We start from the raw sequence: 19,976 nt of genomic DNA, 5'->3' as shown, positions 1-19,976 counted from the left end.
TTATTTATTTTAATAAAGATAATTACCCATAAACTTTGAATAGGAAATTTATCTTTATCTTGTGGGCCAAATGACACATGGCAAATTTTGATATGCCAATGTGATGCCAATTTAGATGACACATGTCATCATCTAATTTAATTAATTTAATGACATTAATTTAGAATTTGCCACTAAACTTTGATGTGGCATTTTATAATTGGTTGAAAATTTTGCCTCTTACACGCTAATCTTTCAATTGTGTTAATTTGATTTCTAACATTTCAATAGCGTGTCAATTTAATCTATGTTGTTATCCCTTAAATGGATATTGTTGACATAGTTAACGGTTAAAAAAAAAAAATTATGTTGATGTGGTAATAAACTAATTTTTTATTTTTGTCGTTTATTATGTTAGCAATTTTCATTCAAGAGATAACTGCACTGCAGAGACTAAATTGACATAATACTGAAAGTTTAGGAACCAAATTGACATAATTAAAAAGTTAAGAACCAAATTGAAATATTGTGTAAAGGATAGAGACCAAATACATATACTCTTCTCTTTTTTTGGGTAAATTACAACTTATCTACTTATGGTTTGACCAAAATTTAAGCTACCTACCTGTGGTTTGGCAAATTACAAATTTCTCATGTGAGGTTAACTCAATTAAAGTTCTGTAACCTATCTTTATTAAAAACATAACTAAATATGTAATTTTGTTCACTTTTATGTCTCTCTTCTCCAAAAGCACAAAAAACACTAGCCTTATCACACGAGCGCGTGCGATGAAGCTTTTTTTTTGTGGTACTATTTTGTAGAAAAAAATTGTACTTAATTATTTTATATATATATAATTTTTATTTTAAAAATCTAATTTATAAGTGAATAAATCAATTTAAAAATTAATAGGAGAGTGGTCTTACTTTTTAGGCAATATTTTTGTGGGAGTTAGAACTTAGAATTACATTTTACTAGATTGCCTTTTAGTTTTGTTTCTACTTAAACATAGGACTGTAGATGTTTTTTTGAACTAAAAAATGAGAAATCCAAATAGGGAAAACCTCTTAAATAATAGTATAGATAAAAATAAAAGATAAAAAAGAATTAAACCAAGCACTTGCATCATGAAATTTCAAACTACAATAAAGCAACTTATATTTTCCTCCGATAGGTAAAGTGTCAAATTTAATAACATATAGGCAACTTAAATTTTGGTCAAAACGCATATCAATTTTCTTTTTCTTTTTCTTTTTTATCAAGAAGAAAGACCCTTAATAACATGAGAATTTTTTTTTTTTTAAAGGAATAACATGACAAATTTTGAGGTTGTTGGGTAACAAATTTTTAATTTCCACGTTAGAATCGTCAATTCATTAAAATAAAAAAAAATAAAAAACCAAAAAGTGAAAAAACAAAAACAAAAACAAAAGAATCTAATTCCTTGCGTAAAGTAGTAGAAGGTAGAGACCAGAAACCACTCTTCACTCATTCATTCTTCCTTACCGAGTTTCAGACCAATGGAGTCCGACGAAGACGAAGAGATGCGGTGGGTCCCACTGAGCAAAAGACCGGAGTGGTCCGACGTGACTCCGGTCCCCCAGGACGATGGTCCGAACCCGGTTGTCCCAATTGACTATAAGCCTGACTTTGCCGAAACCATGGACTACTTCCGAGCCATCTATGTCGCTGACGAGCGATCCTCTCGTGCTCTCAATCTCACCGCCGAAGCCATTTCCTTCAACCCCGGCAATTACACTGTAATTACCTCTCTCTTTCTCTCTCTTTTGCAATTCATAGATTCAAAGGCTTAAACTTTAAACGCGTGAGATGGTTTAGCGGTGTTGGGTTTGTTTGTTTTGCTATGAATTTAGAAACCCAGGTCTTTAAAATGCGATTTATAAACAAAAAATGTAAAATTGCTTTCTGGGTTTGTTTGTGATTTGATAATTTTCTCTTCTAAATATCAGTATAGCCGAGAATATTTGTTCAATTTTAAGAAGGTTAATCAAATTGATGTTAATATATCAAAAAGTTGCTAAATTTGTACTAAACTGTCTAATATTTATGAATAATCTACACTCTATCCTCTGTCAAATTAAATGAGATGTTTTAATGGATTTGGATTTGTTTGTATTATTAATTTGGAAACTCAGGTCTTTAAAGTGCGATTTATAAACAAAAAAAAAATATAAAATTGCTTTCTGGGTTTGTTTGTGATTTGATAATTTCCTCTTCTTAATATCAGTATAACTGAGAATATTTGTTCAATTTTAAGAAGGTTAATCAAATTGATGTTAATATCACAAAAATTTGGTATATTTGTATTAATCTGTCTGATAGTTGTTGATAATTTGCACATTCGGAAGTCATGAAGTTGTGGAAAATCAGTGTTTGTAGTCTTAAGAATTTAGAACTCGGGTCTTTGTGTGTGTGTGTGTGTGTGTGTGTGTGTTTGTTTATTTTTTCTTTTAAAATTATATATATATATATGTATGTGTATATATATGTATGTACGTATGTATGTATGTATGTATATTTAATTCCTTTATTGGGTAGTTTGTAATTTCCTCTTGTATTATCAATATACTAGCTGAGAATATTTGTTCACTTTTAACAAACTTCATCAAATTGATGTTAATATCCCAAAAAGTTGCAACAGTTGTACTGAATTGTCTGATTTATGAATAATTTACATATTGAGAACTCATGAAGTTGTGGAAAATCAATGTTTTTTTTTGCTGCCTGATCTTTTTCTCTTTCATTCTGTATAAGAATAGAGTCTTTTCTTGGCTAGTTTGTAATTCCTCTTCTAAATATCAATACAGTAGAGAATATTTTTTCAATTTTTGAAGCTTAATCAAATTGATGCTAGTATATCAAAAAGTTGATGAATTTGGACTAAACTGTCTGATATTTATGAATAATTTATATATTGAGAACTCATGTCTCATGAAGTTGTCAAAACATACAATTTTCTCTGTTTATGGGTTATGATCTTTTTTGCTTTTAATTAATTGTCAAAAGTAATTCAATTTCACAATTGGGCTTTAAGCTAACTACCCTTGATGTTAGAGTGCAGAGAGCTTCAGTATATTTAAGCACTCGTTATTGAAATTCTTTGGATATTAGATGGTTGAAATTTGTTTGAACTTTGAACTTAGTATTTCTTAAAGGTCATACCCACTGCACAAAGCTCCCATTTTGCAAGGTCTTGGAGTCGTGATTGGTGGGCAGCCTTACTCCCTTTTTGATTTTTTGGAGAGGTTGACTCCCGGAATTGAACCTGCGACTTGTTGCTTTTGATGGAAGGCACTTGTCTTGGCCCCAAGCCCAAACTCTTGAACTAACTTAGAATTACTTATCTGTGTGTGTGTGTGTGTATGTATAGAGAGAGAGAGAGAGAGCATTCTTTAGAAACATATATGATATACAAACTCTTTCACATGTGAGGCTAGGAAATTGTGTTTTTAAACAAGAACCCATAACATTCCAGATACTAAGATGCTTGTAAAGGAGGCCAATTTTTTCTCTTAGATGATATTCTTGAAAAATGTTGGTGACAATTTAGTTTTGGATCTGGGACTAAGAAATCTTCTTCTTTTTTTGGTAGGTATGGCATTTCAGGCGTTTAGTACTTGAGGCACTTGATATTGACTTGCAAGTTGAATTGGATTACATCGACAACATTGCTAAGAATAATTCAAAAAATTATCAGATATGGTGAGCCATAGTATCTATACATTTCGATTCATTTCTCTTAGTTTTTGTTTACAATGTATGTAAAATGAAAGAAATGTTTTATGAAGATGTATTAAAAATTTGAATCTGATGTTGTATCTGAAAACAAGATGCAATCACCTTAAACTTTGCAGTCGGCTATGGATTCTAAACAAACTAATTAGGATGGCCACATGTATTTTTTTTAACCATTTTTTCCAATCCAAATTCATACTCTGTCACCCATCTCCTCCGCTCAATGTAAAAGAAAACTTGAATTTTCAATTTTTAGTCTCTTTAAATATTCATTTTTAAGATGCCAATTATGGGATGGAGAGATTACGAAAAGAAGAAATTGCAATGACTTGATTGAACTTGGAGGTGCTAATTTAGTTAAGATGTAATTAATAGACTGTGGTGCTATGACCCAACCACTATGCATTAAATCATATGAATATTAGTCTGTAACTCAAAGCTTGAACGAGATTAAATTTTAACATAGATATCATGTCTGAAATGGTGTCGAATAGGCATCTACATAAATTGTCCACTAGAATAGAGGGTGCTGGCACAGAATGCTTCTTTAGTTCACTTTGTTTTGAGTAAATACTTATTGGCTGTAAGTTGGGCATAGAGTTCCTTACCATTATTCGGTTAAACTTATATAATAATGCCCTATCTTCCAAGGCCCAGATTCATTTTCTGGTGTATTTGTGTAATATGGTCTATAAGTTCTGTTGTGATGCATCCATGGAAGTTTAAATTTGTTATTATTTTGCAAATTCATCATTTCAAGAAATTTGTGGGCCCACGTGTGAAGTCCAATTGAAGTAAAAGTCGTGCTTTTAAAAGTATAGTTATATTTGTTGGAGGGCTGAAACTGTTTTAATTTGGGTTTTTATTTAACAAGTAATGGTCAATTTAGTATTCAAGGGCAAAATTGTAATTTCTGCAATCCCTGCAAATTATAGGTATTTCAGTAGTTTTGTTGAATCTAGAATTTTCTAGGAGATTCTAAATTATCTAAGGTTTTATTTTCCTTTAATCCAGGTTGGTCTTTTATTAGTTAATACCTTATTAGGTTCTTAGTTTACTAGTTAAACAAGAATGAGTCCTATTATATATTTGTGCTCAATGTACCTTAAAAATAGATAGATTTTATTAATAAAAACACTGAATGTTTGAAGTATTGAGGTATGTTGGCCTTTGTGTGTAATTCTTTCTTTCTCTTTTCTTCTTCTCTTTTTTGTGCTACTATTTTCAGGTATTGTTCATACTTCACCCGAACTCCACATATTTCTCTTTTCTCTTTCTTCCTTACAACCCTAAATCTGACCTTCATCTTTTCTATTAAACCCTAAATCCACCACAACCATGCATGGACAAATTCCCCAATTTGTCTACGTCATGTTGAGCCTAGTATCTTCTATCAATGCATACTTCCTATTCTCTTCTTTAGTATTTTAAATAATAGTTTTGTTTGAATAGTTTCTTCTGAGTCATGTCAGTCTAGTTTTCATCTTAATCTCTCCATCCAACTACAAAAATGTTCTGAGTTCTTTTTGGGAGTTTCTGTAGTTTATTTTACCCTTACCCACATACCACTGCATTGATCTTAATGACAGATATTTGTAGGCATCATAGGCGGTGGGTTGCTGAAAAATTGGGAACTGATGCTGCAGACAAGGAACTTGAGTTCACCAAGAAGATACTATCCGCTGATGCGAAACATTATCATGCCTGGTCCCATAGGCAGGTTTGTGCTGCTGTTGCCTTCTTTATGCTAAATAGGTGACATGAAGCACTTCCTTGCACGATTCCCTATATATATATATATATATTCCTTTAAGTAATTGGAAGTATTTTGAGCACTGTTGCTTGGAGGCTTCTATAAATTTCAAGTTATACTTGGTGGTGAAATAGAATCATATCTAACTTTTATTCTTTTTTCTTTTCTTTCTTTTCATTAATGCAGTGGGTTCTGCTGGCGCTAGGGGGATGGGAAGATGAGCTTGACTACTGTCGGGAGCTCCTTGAAGCAGACATTTTTAACAATTCTGCTTGGAATCAGGTACAGTGAGATGATGGGCATCTGCTGTTTGATCATAATAATCCAATGTAATAAAAATAAAGTGGTAGTCACATGTGCATTTGCGTGAGTTACTTCGTTCATGCTTCTAACTTCTAATTTTTTATTAAAAGGGGGGGGAGGGGGGTGGAGTGAGACATGGGTGAAAGTTAAATAATTGCACTCTTGCAATTTGGTACAAGATAATATAAGTTCTGATGAGTGTAGTCCCATACTCAGACAATCAGTTGATTAGAACAATTTTGCTGTGGATTCCATGGTGGATCTTCTCATGGCTAGTTTGGCCTGGTCCTTTTCTTCTCTTTTTAATTTTAATATGCAACCTTTAGTTATGGATTTACTAAAACAGTGAATCTACAACAAACAACTCATGATAGGCTTTTTGTTATTAAATTATTTTGAATACTGTTAGAATGTGCCAAGAGCATCTTGCCTCAGTGGCAACTCAGATTCAAACCCTAGGGGCAAGGTCCTGTCATCCTATGTAGCAAAAAAAACAGTAGGAATACCATTACAATGTGAAATGACTACTGTTTGTTACAACTTCATCTCAACCTTCTACTATTGGTCTTTGATTCCTTAAATTCTTGTCAAACTTTGTTGCTACCATGACCATTTTCTATTTACATTTGATGCCTGCTAATTATGTTGGCATTTTTCTCTGCTTAAGTTTACTTTTCTGCTTTCCTTCTTTGCATCTTTGTTTAAAATTAAATAAATAAATAAAAATTGGCAGGCTGGGTTAATTGATTATTTCTCCATTTTTTTCTCGTCTTGGTAAATCAACCGCCACATGTTTTACGTGTAACAGAGATACTTTGTTATAACAAGATCTCCCCACCTGGGAGGCCTAGAGGCTATGAGAGAGTCTGAAGTGAGTTACACTGTTGAAGCCATTCTGGCCCACCCAGAGAATGAGAGCCCATGGAGATACCTTCGAGGGCTTTACAAAGGCAACACTCAGTCTTGGGTGAATGATCATCAAGTTTCCTTACTGTGTTTGAGGGTTTTGAATGCCAAAAGCAACTTCGTGTTTGCTCTGAGCACGCTTTTGGATCTTCTCTGCCATGGTCTCCAACCAAGTCAAGAGGCCAAAGATGTCGTCGCGGCTTTAGAGATGTCGGGCACTGATGAACCAGATTCTGACTTGGCAACATCAATTTGTTTTATCTTGGAACACGTAGACCCTATCAGAGCTAACTACTGGAGGTGGCGTAAGAGCAAGCTTCCACATGCGACTTAATATCATTAGGACTAATGGATGAGCTGGTTGCTTCTTCTCACTGTCAGTTTGTCTTCTGCTTATTTGTGTCTACAGGTCGAGTTGGATACATGGTCATGATCCTTGGTAATATATTTGCAAGGATATTTTTGTTGTAAGAATATAATATAAAATAACCCTAGTCCAATTTGACTAACATTATTATTTAATTGGAACACCACTTATCATCTGCTGATTAATGTCATTTTTTCTGCATAGCAGAAATAAGTTGCTTGCATTTCCCTAGAAAATGTAACCCTGCAAATAGGTTTCCATGAAAGATGCTTTCATTTCAAATAATGACCATGTGAGAAGTTTCTTTAGAATTGACATTTGATATCAAAGAGATCGCTAGACGTGCATAAGATACTGTTTTGACAAAAACTGCAAACTGGATTTAAATAGTCTGATTTAATAACACTCAGTATTTCTATATCTTCCATTCAAAATAATAATAATAATTTAATCAAAAAATAAAAATAATAATAATAATAATAATAATAACAACAACATTCATTATTTCACAGCATTGGTTAAAAGATGGCTGTTTGTAGAGTCAATTTTAGGGCACATCATTTTGCTGAGAATTTTTGCGTTTGGCGCAGATACCTACGGGAGAGATATGATACCATACTGGCATATTTGTGTCCCAATTCAGCAAGAGGTTTGGAATTGTGAAGTCATGGTTAAGGCCTGTATGAAAATGATAATACATACAACCAAGTTTTTAAAGTTCAGTTGAGGAATCTAAAGCACAGTATACAAGGAACTGTTCTATGTAGTTTATGATGTTCATCCATTTTGTAGAGAGATTTGGTGTCCAATCACAAAATAAATGTCTGATCATGGCAATTTTTGTTTATGATGGCAATGTTAATGGAAGCACCATCATAAACTACATAGAACAGTTCCTGGCACCATCAATAAATTTAACTTTGGCAAAGGCAATGTTAATGGAAGCACCAGAGAATTTTAAATTCATTGAAGTATAACAATTTTTATTGGAAACCTTACCATTTTACAACATTTCTACAGAACATAATTTTGTAGTGGGTTCTCACGTTCCAAGGCCTTCTTCAGTTTTCAAGCCTTTCTAAGTCATCATTGTTGTGCTACCACTACTCAAATTTAAATCCGATCTTCTCATTGCATAATGATACTTGACTTAACAAATATTGAGAGAGATCGATTTTGATATGCTTGATATATATTACAATGTTAGTTCAATGACAAACACTTCTCACAAAAGTTTTGCCAGCCAAAATCATCCAAAATCTGTATTGCTCCTATTCGCTTCCACCAATATACAGAGGCAAATCATCTTCCTCCTAAATTACATGAACAGGCTATCTATGATACAAGGTGGAAAAACACAAAAGAGATATTCAAAAATATGAATATTTTGAACCCTTCGGGATTGCAGCGTTCAGAGATGGGGTGAAAAACCAAAACACCTTACAAGAATCAATCAGATCAAAGCTTCTTTTTCAGACCAGACTTTTTCGACTTGGATGAAGGGCTTGAGGTTTCCTTGAAGGCTGATGGGCAGAGCTCACTTACACTACACCTTCCACAGTTAGGCCTGACAGGAGTACAAATGGTCTGCCCAAATCCTACCTGTTTAAATACAAATCAGAACCAAAAAAAAAATGTATTTAACAATTACATGACTGCACCTGTATTGGGATGCCACAGTAAGGTGATTAACAGTGTCACGCTCAGGCACACACTTAAGCACAAAGCACAAGCACATGCCTAATTGAAGTAGAGCACACATTTTTTAAATAAATAAATTACTTTTGTTCTTTGGGTCTGCTAGACAAGGATACTACCATGCAAATTATGCAATATCTTTATTTCAAATCCTTGGTGACCACAATTCCATATAACAAAATTGTTAAATACTGATAAGTACAATTATAAGAATTTTTTCCCGGATAAAAGGGGGAGGGGCAGATGATGTGGTCCCTTGAACTTATGGTGCCTTCTTTCCCCAGGTTTTAACCACAGTTTTAAATATATATATAGGAAAACGTACTTGTATTTGGTATTTAAACCATAAGAATAGAGTCGGTAAAACTAATAAACAGTATATTATAATTAGTTTCAGAACCATGCAGTGCAATAGTATGTTGCTGTATATTAAATTGATGACCCAGCAACCAGCTGTACTTTCAGTATGCATTAGTCAATACTCACAAGACACAATGTTTCAACTTTAGTAACAGAAAGACCTGCCTAAAAGGGGGAAAAAAATTCCTGAATTTGCCAGCACAGAATTAAATTTACATTGACACATATGATTATAAATACCAAATGTATAAGTTGACAAATCTATGTGCACTAAAGCACAAGTGTCGATTTCCACCCCCCCCCCCCCCTTCCTTATTTTTCCTTTTTTTGTCAGTATGAGTCAGCTACACTTACCAAAAGAGGGTTTATTGGAACCCATTCTTCCTTCGGCAGCCACAGTTGTAACGCCTCTCTTGTTTGCTCAGGCGTTGAAGTTTTCTAGTAAAGACAACAAGGATTAGCAACTGATGTTATGCCACTTAATAATTATGAGAGTCATGAAAGGGCCACTGAGTTATCCCTAACTTGCAGTGATTCAAGATTGTAAATATATCTCATGCAAACAAATAAAATCGGTAGACAAACGGGTCTTTTATATATATATACACACACACACACAATGGTAGAGCTAAGGGGGGCAATTGCCCCCCCTGACCCCACCAAAAAAAATTGCTCTATATTTATGCTGCCATTTATTATTAACCCATGACTGCCAAGTAAATTGATTGACCTAACAGAGGTAGAAACAAAACAAAGCTTAGTTTGCACCAGAAGGGTGAAGATGCCATTGATTTTTGTATATTTACTTTAATTATATGAAATATACATTTGAAAGAACAAATTATCAGTTATATTTATATTGTATTTTTTTATGATAATTACATTTCTAATAAGTTGATTTGTTTTTTGTTAATATCGATTAATAAGTTTAGAATTAATTCAGCTATTAACCTGTTAACCGTATATGTTCTACAGTCCAAAATACCTTTGCTCTTTAAGTTACACATGCACACAACAGGTCTCGAATCCATGATATCATCTTCCACCCTATTCCTATGAAGGGAATAGGTGTTAGTTGAGTTAGAGCTCATTGGCAAAATATTTTATGAGAGCAAGGGAAAATCTCCAGAGTGTAAAAGTCAATTTTAAAAAACCATCGAAGTTTTTTTGATTTGTAAGTTAAGCACCCAATGGGTCTTGAACCCTCAACCTCACCTCCCATCCCATTATTATGTAAGAAGTGTAATTTAAGCTAAAGTTCATTGGCAAACCACCAAAGCTGAAAGCTGCTTGTATGGATCAAATGGATAGCAATGAGAGGTACCTGTTTTGTGCCTGGTCTTGAAACCCATCCAAGCCGATTACAAATGCGGTGTACATGGGTATCTACACATATCCCTTGAACATTATTCCATCCAACATTCATAACCTAAAGCACCACATACAACACAACTTTGAGATGCTAGGCAGCAATCTGATTTAATCAAATAATGCAAACAAGCCCTACCAAATGAGCCATCTTAGGGCCTATCCCTGGAAGTAAGAGTAGTTCCTCCAATGAGCTAGGTATGTCGCCATCATACTTCACGAGACAAATTTTTGCAATTTTCTTCATATTCTCAGCTTTTCTTGTATAAAATCCAACCTAAAATTTTTATAAATAAATATTAAAAATATATATATATATAGAAAGAGGTAGTAGAAGTTTCATAAACTACTCCAAAAAACAAATATACGGGGTAAATCAAGCTTTTGATAGTTGCTTCGTCAGCTTTGTCAATGGCATCAGCAACGAGCAGATCATTTTGAAGGAGACGCTGAATTGCTCCTGCAATCTTGACCTTTGTCAGTAGAGTTTGAAGGGCATCAATGAAAAATCAGAACATGATTTAGAGAAACTAATAAATCATATATTTATATATATATATATATATATATATATGAAGCCAAAGTAAAGAGAAAATCCAATTAAATTCTAAAATTGAGCTCTAATTTTGTGCCACATGTCCCATCTAATTTTTTTAATTTTTGTGCTAAGTGAGCTAATTGAGTGCAAATTACGAGAAGTCCAATATAAATGAACCACAAAAAACCCAATCATATCTAATTCTATATCTAAAATTAGAAGAAAAGAGAGTTTGAAAGATTTTGCTTTCCAATGCCATTTGTTTGTCTAGCTAAAAATAATTCAAATTTATTAACTTTTTACATAATACTACTATGAACACTTTGCTACTTATTAGGTAGAAACCTATATGAGTATATGATGTGTGTGTGTATGTTGTGCCCATGCATATGCACGGGATTCTAAACTAGCACAGTATATATAGAGCACAATGGAGCACATATATGCTTTTGGAGACCAGCATAAAATTTATCCATCTCTTAGACTCCCATATAATTTCCATGTTCATCATCATATCTTACCATTATAACTCTTATTACAGGGAACAACTTTCTATATCTATTTAGGTTGCTTAAATGGCCAATTAATGCACGCGAAGTAACCAAGTAATTTTAAACAGTCTCAATACAAACTCAAGGAGTCTCATCTGTAAATATTCAAAAAAAATCAATACACTCTAGTTCAATAACAACTGCCCAATTAGATTGTATATGGCCATAAGCTTATTTTTGTATTTTGTACAATAGTTTTTTACCACTTGTACAGTCTCAAACATTTTTTATTGATTAATATAGACTTTTTCATGATTTTTCCAAGTAAAATCTGGAACTCTACATTTTAGCAATCTACAATCTACTCACTTCTGATCAATTATTTGTAAAAAGTGAAGTAACAGCTAAAAATGTATATTATCAGCAAAAGGATCTAGAAGAAAAAACAGGTGTCTAATATTTTTAGATTAATCATAAAATGAATTGGGTGCTCAGACAGGACGATGTTAAATGCTCTCATGAAGCAGACCAACTAATGGAATTAACATGTAGGTTTTAAACTCGCTACCTCACCCTCCATCCACACTTGTGGGAGGAGTTAATCTCATGAGGTCTTTTGAATTGTGATTATTATCATAAAATGATTGGGTGCTGCTCTGACAGGACAATGTTAAATTTTCTCATGGCTCCTATCACATAGTTAGATTTTGACGGAGAGCAGACAGACTAATAAAATTGACTTTTTAGGTTTTAAACTCACTACCTCACTCTCCATCCACACTTGTGGGAGGAGGTAATCTCATGAAGTCTTTTGAGTTTTGAGTCAATCAAAAGGATATTTTTTATTGAAGCTGAGCTAGCTCAGCCGAAGAAGTTAATCCCATGCTCTAGCACATGTCTCCCTTAGATTAAATTAATTCAAGCTTCAACCAATCCATACATGGCTCAGCCCAGCTTGGCTCGTCTACAATCCATAGCAAACTCATAATTTCTATTTTCCCTAGTTTGCCATCATAACTTGTTAATTCAAGGCTTCTGAGATGGTCTGTGTTGCATCCTTAGCTCTCTAAAGAACAGCTTATCACTAGATCTGTGTGTGTGTGCACGCATGTGCTCATGTATATGAAAGTATTCTGATGATGACTAAAAGCTAATAGCAATAGTTAACTTCCTTCATGTGGACCGTGCACTGTCCTGATATTGTATCACTGCTTGTAACTACAATCAGAAACATACTGATGATACAAATTCCTGGTAAGAACAAATGGAAACAGTCTATTAAAAAGTTTTTGTCAGTGACAATAAACTTTAAGAGCAGGAAGACTTGCCATTAGTAACATTATCCTTGGTTTGACTTGACAGAAGCGAAGATACTAAGACAGCAAATCTTCTTTCCTGATGAAAGACAAAATATAAATAATCAACCTATGCATACTATGCTTCATGCACAAAGTAAAAACTTTATGAAATAAAAAAGAACTGATATTGTAATATGTCAGAAAGTATATAAGCATATTAGGGTGACAGGCCTACTATCAAAAAAATATTAGGGTGACAGGCCTGCTAAGCCCAACTCTAGGCTAGTTCTGTAAAAGACCATTTGACCACTAGTCCAAGGCTCATTGGTGCTTGTACTAAATTAAATTTGAAAAGGTTGAATTCTTTATTAATGACTAAGGATGTCTTGGGGTACAGACTGAAAGAATATGGCAAAGAGGTCTTGGATTTGTTATCATTTTAAAACCTGTGTGGTTTGGATTAGTTAATCCCTTCTTGAGGGGTTGATTGGTTTGTTCCATGTTTAGAGGTTTCAAATGATTCTACCCTCCTAGTAATTGGAAATTAAAGGGTTTATACTTCTAATAAATTACCAATTGTCCCAAAAGCTTAAACTATTAAAAAATTGTGAATTTAATCATTCAACCATAATTCTAACACTTCACCTCACGTGTGGACCTAGAGTAGACTCCTCCTAAATAAATGAGGCCTAGCATGTGGGATTTTTAACATTATAATTTGGAGGTAGAGAAGAAACATGGTTCAAACTTAAAACCACCTGTTTTGATACCATGAAAATTTACCAATTGTCCTAAAAACTTAAGTTGATAGGAAATGGTGAATTTAATCATTTAATAATAATTCTAAGTTCTAACAACTTCCAATGCACAAGAAATCTAGTAAAGTATCTGCTTCTTTCTCCAAGTATCCATAGATCTATCTCCGATGCATTGCTCTAGTTATGGCTCAGCTGGTCCTGCCACCCAGATCACCTCATAGGGATCTAGAAATATATCAGGATAGAGTTGTGGCTAATGAGGGATTATTACATCGTGATCCCCTTTAGTCAAACAACTCAGAACCCAGTGATAAGTCACGATACAAGAAACAATCATCCAAACCTATTCCAAAACAAAAAGATTTTATTACACCTGTCCCTGTGGTAGAACATAATGACGGGTTATTACATCATGATCTCCTCTAAAAAGACTATTCAAAACCCAATAAAAACTCATCAGTCATCATACCAAAAACAAAGGGCCTAATTGGAAAGTTTTTGAGAATCTATTCTCCTCCCACATTCTCTAATGGACTAGTACAAAAAAACTCCTTTTCTAGAGCCGCTTTGAAATTCTGACACCTCCAGGCATCTACCACCTTGATTCTCCTGCCAGACCATGTAAATTTTCCAATACTGTCCCAGAAGTAAATCTAGATGTTTCCAGTATTATGATTTATCATAAAATTCCTAAAAGGAATTATATAAACATTACTTTAGGTTCTTTGATTTCTCCTTCTTTTCTTTTTTCTTTTTTTTTTTCCGAGTGAACACCTTGATTTTCTCTTCACCATTTCTCCACTTAAGAAAAAAAAACAGGTGAATGTCCAGGATATATGAACTTTGAAAGCATTTTGTCATTCTCAAAGCCTACATTTTATGAAGTTGAACATCTGATTGCTAGTGTTAGAGAGTTTATCAACAGCTGAGAAAGAGATAATGATACTAACATAAGGTCTATCAATCCATATGCTCTTTTCACTTAATCTACCCATTACTGGACAAGGGAGAATTATACCTTAGGAGGAAGAGAACTGCCAGCTTTCTCACATCCCATTGTGTCTACCGGTGCATCCTCAGAAGACCTCATTTTGCGAATCCCTTCAAGGACTTTTATCCAATTTGGAGGTGGTTCACCTGTATTAACCAAACTACCAGTTAACCCATCCTTGCAAACAGCCATAGAAACATATTTAACCATAAAAGGCAGCCTTTTCATCATAGTATGTGATTTTCACATGAAAATGGGTGATAAAAAGACGACATTATTCTTTCATATGGTTATACTTAGATTTATGTGGGACAATTGAAAGTCTAAGATCCTCATTGTACTTGCATGTGAAACCAACATGCCATGAGATTTTTGGATTTTATGCAGCCCAAAGATTGACTAGTATCACTGACGAAGACTACTGAAATCATTAAAATGGTCCAATATCACAAGCACCACCAGGAATCAAAAACCATGACATAAAAAAGTACCCTTAAAGAAAAGAACTTCCTTATATAACTGACTACAGCCATCAAATTACAGTATTTTGGCAGTTAAACAACAATTTTGTCAACACTCAACATTCAACAATATGATCTTGATGACATGCTTCCAAGCAAAGCAAGGCACAAGAGAAGGCATCTTTTGTAATACGAGTTATAAATGAATGAACCAGTCTGGGCTCAATGTGGCAATCTTTGACAGATGGCCACTCTGAATTTTCTGTGTAGGACTTGATACCCAGCATGTTTCACTATAAAAATAGAAAAATTCTTTGTCTGCTGCTTCACATCATGGATAAGAAATAGAAAAACGTATACAGTAATTCTACAGGAGCATTGGCAGTAATTTTTGGCTCAAGCAATTAGTATAAATTATAAAGCTATCAGCCAGGCTTCGAAATAATGCCAATAGGACATGCCTAAGAAGCAGTGTTCTATGAACCATTTTATTCTAAAAAGAACAAGGAAAACCTGAGGATGCAATTATCAGATAAGTCTTTTTGAAATGATCGTATGTATAACAAAGATTCGTAAAACACAAACAATTTCTAGCTAAATGGACTTGTAGCTGGTTCATAATTTCTCTAAATAAACAATCCCCTATTTATGGGCATAATATAAAGCTCTTATCCTTTATCTTCTAATTTCCAAAAGCAATTTCCAATATGTACTGCTTCTGCATGTACCTCTAGGTATGATTGAAGAAGCAACTTCAGTTTTCACTGGAAGCACATCTGAGGCAGGATTTGACTTCCCTGCACAATTTTTTACATGAGAAAAAATTTTCAGGCCAGGACAGTGAATGTGATTTTGTGTGTGTTTGTGAGAGAGAGAGGGACCTCTCCAAACACATAGTACTCATGACATGGATGAGGTGTAATACAATAATAAACTCATATACACAGTCTAACATTGCATGAATTTGAGAACTCTAAATATCTCAGAATCTTTTATTTGAGAAAAATTGCTCACAAGATATGTCAAAATTGCCTTACCGATTTTGATGAGATTACTATTCTAGAATTATCCAAAAGCAGGATCTATAAATACGATTTCTATAAACATTAGCATTCAACATAGTTAGAATGTGGTATACAGTATGCTTAATATACATTGCCAGCCTCTACGTAACTGCATTACCTTGTGAACTGATGGTTCACTTCCCAACATACATAAATGTCCATCATTTTCCAATAAATCAACATCTGGGGGATAATGTGGAGAACATCACATTTCATATAGACATTTTGAACTCATAATTTCCAGCATTTTATAAGTGCTTTTATTACTTTTGAAAGTAAAACTGGCTTCAGTTGTACTTTATAAAGCAAATTGTGTACTTTCAAAATGCAACCCACACGGCATCAAAGAGATTTGGCCCAACTCCATGTAGTTTGTATTCTACAGGTCATAGTTCTGAAGAACGTAAGGTGACCAGTGAAAAAAGAAAGCATCAAGAAGTCCAGCTTAATCAAAAGAAACAGCCAGTAGATCCCCGCTACCTCACCCTCCAAGCCTCCAAATATAATCCTTTAACATTTTTTCCCATTAAGGTAATTCTATATCCATCCTCTCATGTTATAAAGATACAAGGAGAATTGCAAGTGAAGTCGAAAAACATTGATCCAATGTGACTAACCAAAAGGCTTACTTTGCTCAAGTAATATATCCCCACTACCTCACCCTCCAAGCCTCCAAATATAACACTTTTTTCCATTAAGGTAATTCCATATCCATCCTTTCATGTTATAAAGATACAAGGAGAATTGCAAGTGAAACCAACTTACATTGATCCAATGTGACTAACCAAAAGGTTTATGGGCCTTTGCTCAAGTAGTAATGGGGTAGAGTGGGATGTAGCTTCAGTCCTACCTAGACAAGACAAAATGGGAAAAAGGAACAGAAGTGTGGGAAAAAGAAAGCACTGTTTTCTAAGAGGCAAAGCCAAAAGCCAAAACATTACCCCACTTCCATTTACTTGACAGAATATATATATATAAACGAACCCGTCCATCATTCTTGCTTCCTAACTTTTCAGACAATTATAAATATGCAAGTAAATTGATGGTAATTCATTTTACTGCAATTTATTTTTCCGTAACACCTATAATTTCCTTGTCTTTTATTTCCTTTTCTCCTCTATTATAATTTTATAAGTCTTAATAACTTCACTTGTAACACAACTTGTTGTCATGACTGAGTCAACTTCCTAGAAAGCAAACTCTGCGTTAATCTTCATATCAATTAACAGACAAAACACAATGGGTAACTCCAGTTTTAAAATACTCAAAGACATGGAAACTTCAAATAAAATTCTAATTTGGTCATCAAGCTGATATTATAAATGGTCTGCCTTGGCTATATATTATATCTCCTTAGGGGATAGCAGATAAACAAACAGCTGACCAATTAAACATTCATCCGATATCTTTCTGAAGTCACTCACTCTTTTAGGTTAAAAGTAGGTTGTCTACCATCAACTCATTATTCAAAGGTGTCCCATCACAAATACAATATGTCTACTTCTCCACAGCTTGTAAAATTAAGTCAGAAGGTTGCTCCAAAACTATTGTCATAGTTTGACAATGACTCGACATAAATATAGGCTATATGAGATAAATTCACCCACTTCGGTAGCATGTGTAAAGAATGCTACATAAGTTTTCAATAAAATGCATGCAAACTGCTGTGAACCTAACACAACTATCATCATTTGCATGCACGGGTAGTATAAAACATTTCATCGGGTATAAATGACCCACGACATCAAACATGCCAAGAAAGTGTTGGCAACAGAGGTACTTACTTGACGGAAAAGAATCATTTTCTCTTTTGTACGCGAATTCTTCAATGTCAGGTAGGCCACAGAGCTGCATAGAAAAAGTTGATCGTGATTTTATATGGAAAGAAACCACTGACCTTCTGAACACAAATATGAGCAATACTATGGCCCTGTAGAGATTAAGTTTTCTAAGAGAAAAATAATCAAATCATAAAACTTACTCCAAAATGAAACATGGGTACTCCAATAAATTTAGCATAAAATTTTGCAAAATTAGATAAGGCTAATTTTATAAAATCTAAAATGAAAACCCCATTCTCTATGGGAATCTGTTCCAGTTGTTGAGACTAAACAGTCATTGTTTCTTTCATGAATAATTATAAAATACTAATAGTTACTATATAAGGCAGAGACATACATTCAAATAACAAAAAACAAAACATACCCATGTCACATTAACACTAAATCAATCATCAAACAACTAAAAAACAGATTTTGAACTCAAGAGAACTAAAAATATTCATACTTTCTTGCTATTGGATTCTGCTTCATGATCCTCTTCTTTAACTTGTACTATCTTTTTCACTCTCTTTTTCCTCACATAAACATGTTGTTCTGGGACAGAACCGCCATTGGAAGTTTCAGAACCTGGAACTCCTTAAAAAAACAGAACACAAAAAAAAAGACAGTGAAATGGGATTTTATTAGAAGAGCATGTATATGCATTGTAAAAGTAAGAGAGAACAATGACCTGGGTTTGGGTCTGAAATGGGCACGTGGGTTTTGGATTGGAGGAGTTTGGAAGAGAGTGTTGTATTGGGTTTGGACATGGCGCTGAACAATCTGATTCGCCCAAAACCAAAAGCAAGTGAAGATGTGCACAAGTTAGTTCCTGGGAGAATGATGGACATTTCTTGGGTTTTGGAGGGACACAAGGACAGTGTCAGAATAAATCTAATATAGTTTATTTATTTATTTATAAATTTAAATTAAGGTTTTTGTTGAAGTTGCATTAATCTTATTAAATTGTGGGATTTAATGGATTCATTAATCTCTTTTAAAAAAATCTTTTTAAATTGTGGGATTTAATGGATTCATTAATCTTTTTAATTGTCAAATATAATTTATTATAAGAGTTATTAATGTGAAATAAATTCAAGTATAAGAGATGATTAGGTTAAAATTATCAAGAATGAAAAATTTTAAATGTATAGAAGTTAAAGAAATCAAGAGTCTTTGTAGTTTAAATGACATTTTTTTGATGTTTTCAAATTTCAATTAAAGCATTCATGGTTCAAACCTTCAAATATTCTCTCACCATTGATTGAATTATAAGAAAAAAAAATAAAGAGTTAAAAAAAATACATTATTTATCGTTGTGACAACTAACAAGTGAGTTAAACTTAAATTATACATAGGTAAACCTCAATTTAGTTTCTTCTTTTTAGGCGTTGTAACCTAGTTAGGTTCCTTTTTTTTTCTCTTCATAATGTGATAATTTTTTTAGATTGTTTCAATCTATAGCGTCTATTCCTTATAATAGCTTTTTATCATCAGATCAAGACATCAATCTATTTTTTGTATATGTGGGAATTAAACTCCAAATCTCTTGTTCAACCATTCAAGATTTTACCAATTGAACTAACTAGAACCGTCATAATGTGATAATTATAGTGATGGGAATGATGGACTTCTTTATTAGAAACACCAAAGATGTTCCAGCTACCAAGGTCTTGACTAATAAGTGCTTAATTAAATTCAATATTGTGGATGTATTAATCGACGCATCACAATTTTTGTTAAAAAAAACATTTAAATTTTAAAGATGTGGTGAATTAGTCAATGCACGCAAATGCAAAAAATATAGTAAATACACATGAGATCATGTGCAAATGGTAGTTACCCTATATGATTTGGGCTTTTTATGATTTAGTCCTTAAAATTTCACTTGTTTCATTTATATCGTTAAAATTAGGACTAAAACAAAATTGATATCGCCTTGTCACAATTTTAGTCTCGAAGGGTTTGTTTAGTTGGGGTAAAAATAGGGAGAATAAAACAAGAGGGAGATAAAAATGGTTTTAGGAATTGTTTGGTTATGGTGAAAATTTTGAGAAATTTTGG

General features: G+C 33.5%; 2 protein-coding genes across 4 annotated transcripts; one reads left to right on the top strand and one right to left on the bottom strand.

Annotated features, from left to right (window-relative positions):
* Nucleotides 1–1,418: 1,418 nt before the first annotated feature.
* On the top strand, nucleotides 1,419–7,250 carry LOC142633156 (protein farnesyltransferase/geranylgeranyltransferase type-1 subunit alpha). Its single transcript, XM_075807424.1, has 5 exons — nucleotides 1,419–1,740; nucleotides 3,594–3,703; nucleotides 5,336–5,456; nucleotides 5,676–5,771; nucleotides 6,601–7,250. The coding sequence occupies exons 1-5, from the start codon at nucleotides 1,501–1,503 to the stop codon at nucleotides 7,030–7,032; spliced, it is 999 nt and encodes a 332-aa protein (XP_075663539.1). The 5' UTR covers nucleotides 1,419–1,500; the 3' UTR covers nucleotides 7,033–7,250.
* Nucleotides 7,251–8,172: 922 nt separating this feature from the next.
* LOC142630302 (endonuclease III homolog 1, chloroplastic) lies at nucleotides 8,173–18,785 on the bottom strand. Of its 3 annotated transcripts, none has more exons than XM_075804280.1 (11): nucleotides 18,604–18,785; nucleotides 18,379–18,509; nucleotides 17,877–17,940; nucleotides 15,757–15,825; nucleotides 14,595–14,713; nucleotides 12,849–12,915; nucleotides 10,860–10,951; nucleotides 10,631–10,768; nucleotides 10,448–10,552; nucleotides 9,478–9,561; nucleotides 8,173–8,667 (listed from the first exon to the last, which is right to left on the bottom strand). In XM_075804280.1, the coding sequence occupies exons 1-11, from the start codon at nucleotides 18,761–18,763 to the stop codon at nucleotides 8,524–8,526; spliced, it is 1,173 nt and encodes a 390-aa protein (XP_075660395.1). In that variant the 5' UTR covers nucleotides 18,764–18,785; the 3' UTR covers nucleotides 8,173–8,523. The 3 variants fall into 3 exon arrangements, with proteins under 3 accessions (XP_075660395.1, XP_075660396.1, XP_075660397.1); XM_075804281.1 differs by having other exon boundaries at nucleotides 18,379–18,500; XM_075804282.1 differs by lacking the exon at nucleotides 15,757–15,825.
* Between the last annotated feature and the right edge of the window lie 1,191 nt (nucleotides 18,786–19,976).

This window comes from Castanea sativa, chromosome 4 (genome assembly GCF_040712315.1).
Source record: "Castanea sativa cultivar Marrone di Chiusa Pesio chromosome 4, ASM4071231v1".
In the NCBI taxonomy this organism is placed as follows: Eukaryota; Viridiplantae; Streptophyta; class Magnoliopsida; order Fagales; family Fagaceae; genus Castanea; species Castanea sativa.
This window is presented reverse-complemented; position numbering and strand designations above follow the sequence as displayed.

Bases quoted from the DNA above. Each gene is read 5' to 3' on its own strand.
- LOC142630302 (XM_075804280.1), bottom strand. From the start codon at position 18,763: ATGTCCATCATTCTCCCAGGAACTAACTTGTGCACATCTTCACTTGCT. The intron at 10,769-10,859 runs GTATATTTGTTT...TAAAAATTTTAG, and splicing joins TCAAAAGCTTGATTTACCCC to GTTGGATTTTATACAAGAAA. The intron at 8,668-9,477 runs GTAAGTGTAGCT...GTATTTAAACAG, and splicing joins TTCCAATAAACCCTCTTTTG to GTAGGATTTGGGCAGACCAT.
- LOC142633156 (XM_075807424.1), top strand. From the start codon at position 1,501: ATGGAGTCCGACGAAGACGAAGAGATGCGGTGGGTCCCACTGAGCAAA. The intron at 3,704-5,335 runs GTGAGCCATAGT...AGATATTTGTAG, and splicing joins TCAAAAAATTATCAGATATG to GCATCATAGGCGGTGGGTTG. The intron at 5,457-5,675 runs GTTTGTGCTGCT...TCATTAATGCAG, and splicing joins ATGCCTGGTCCCATAGGCAG to TGGGTTCTGCTGGCGCTAGG.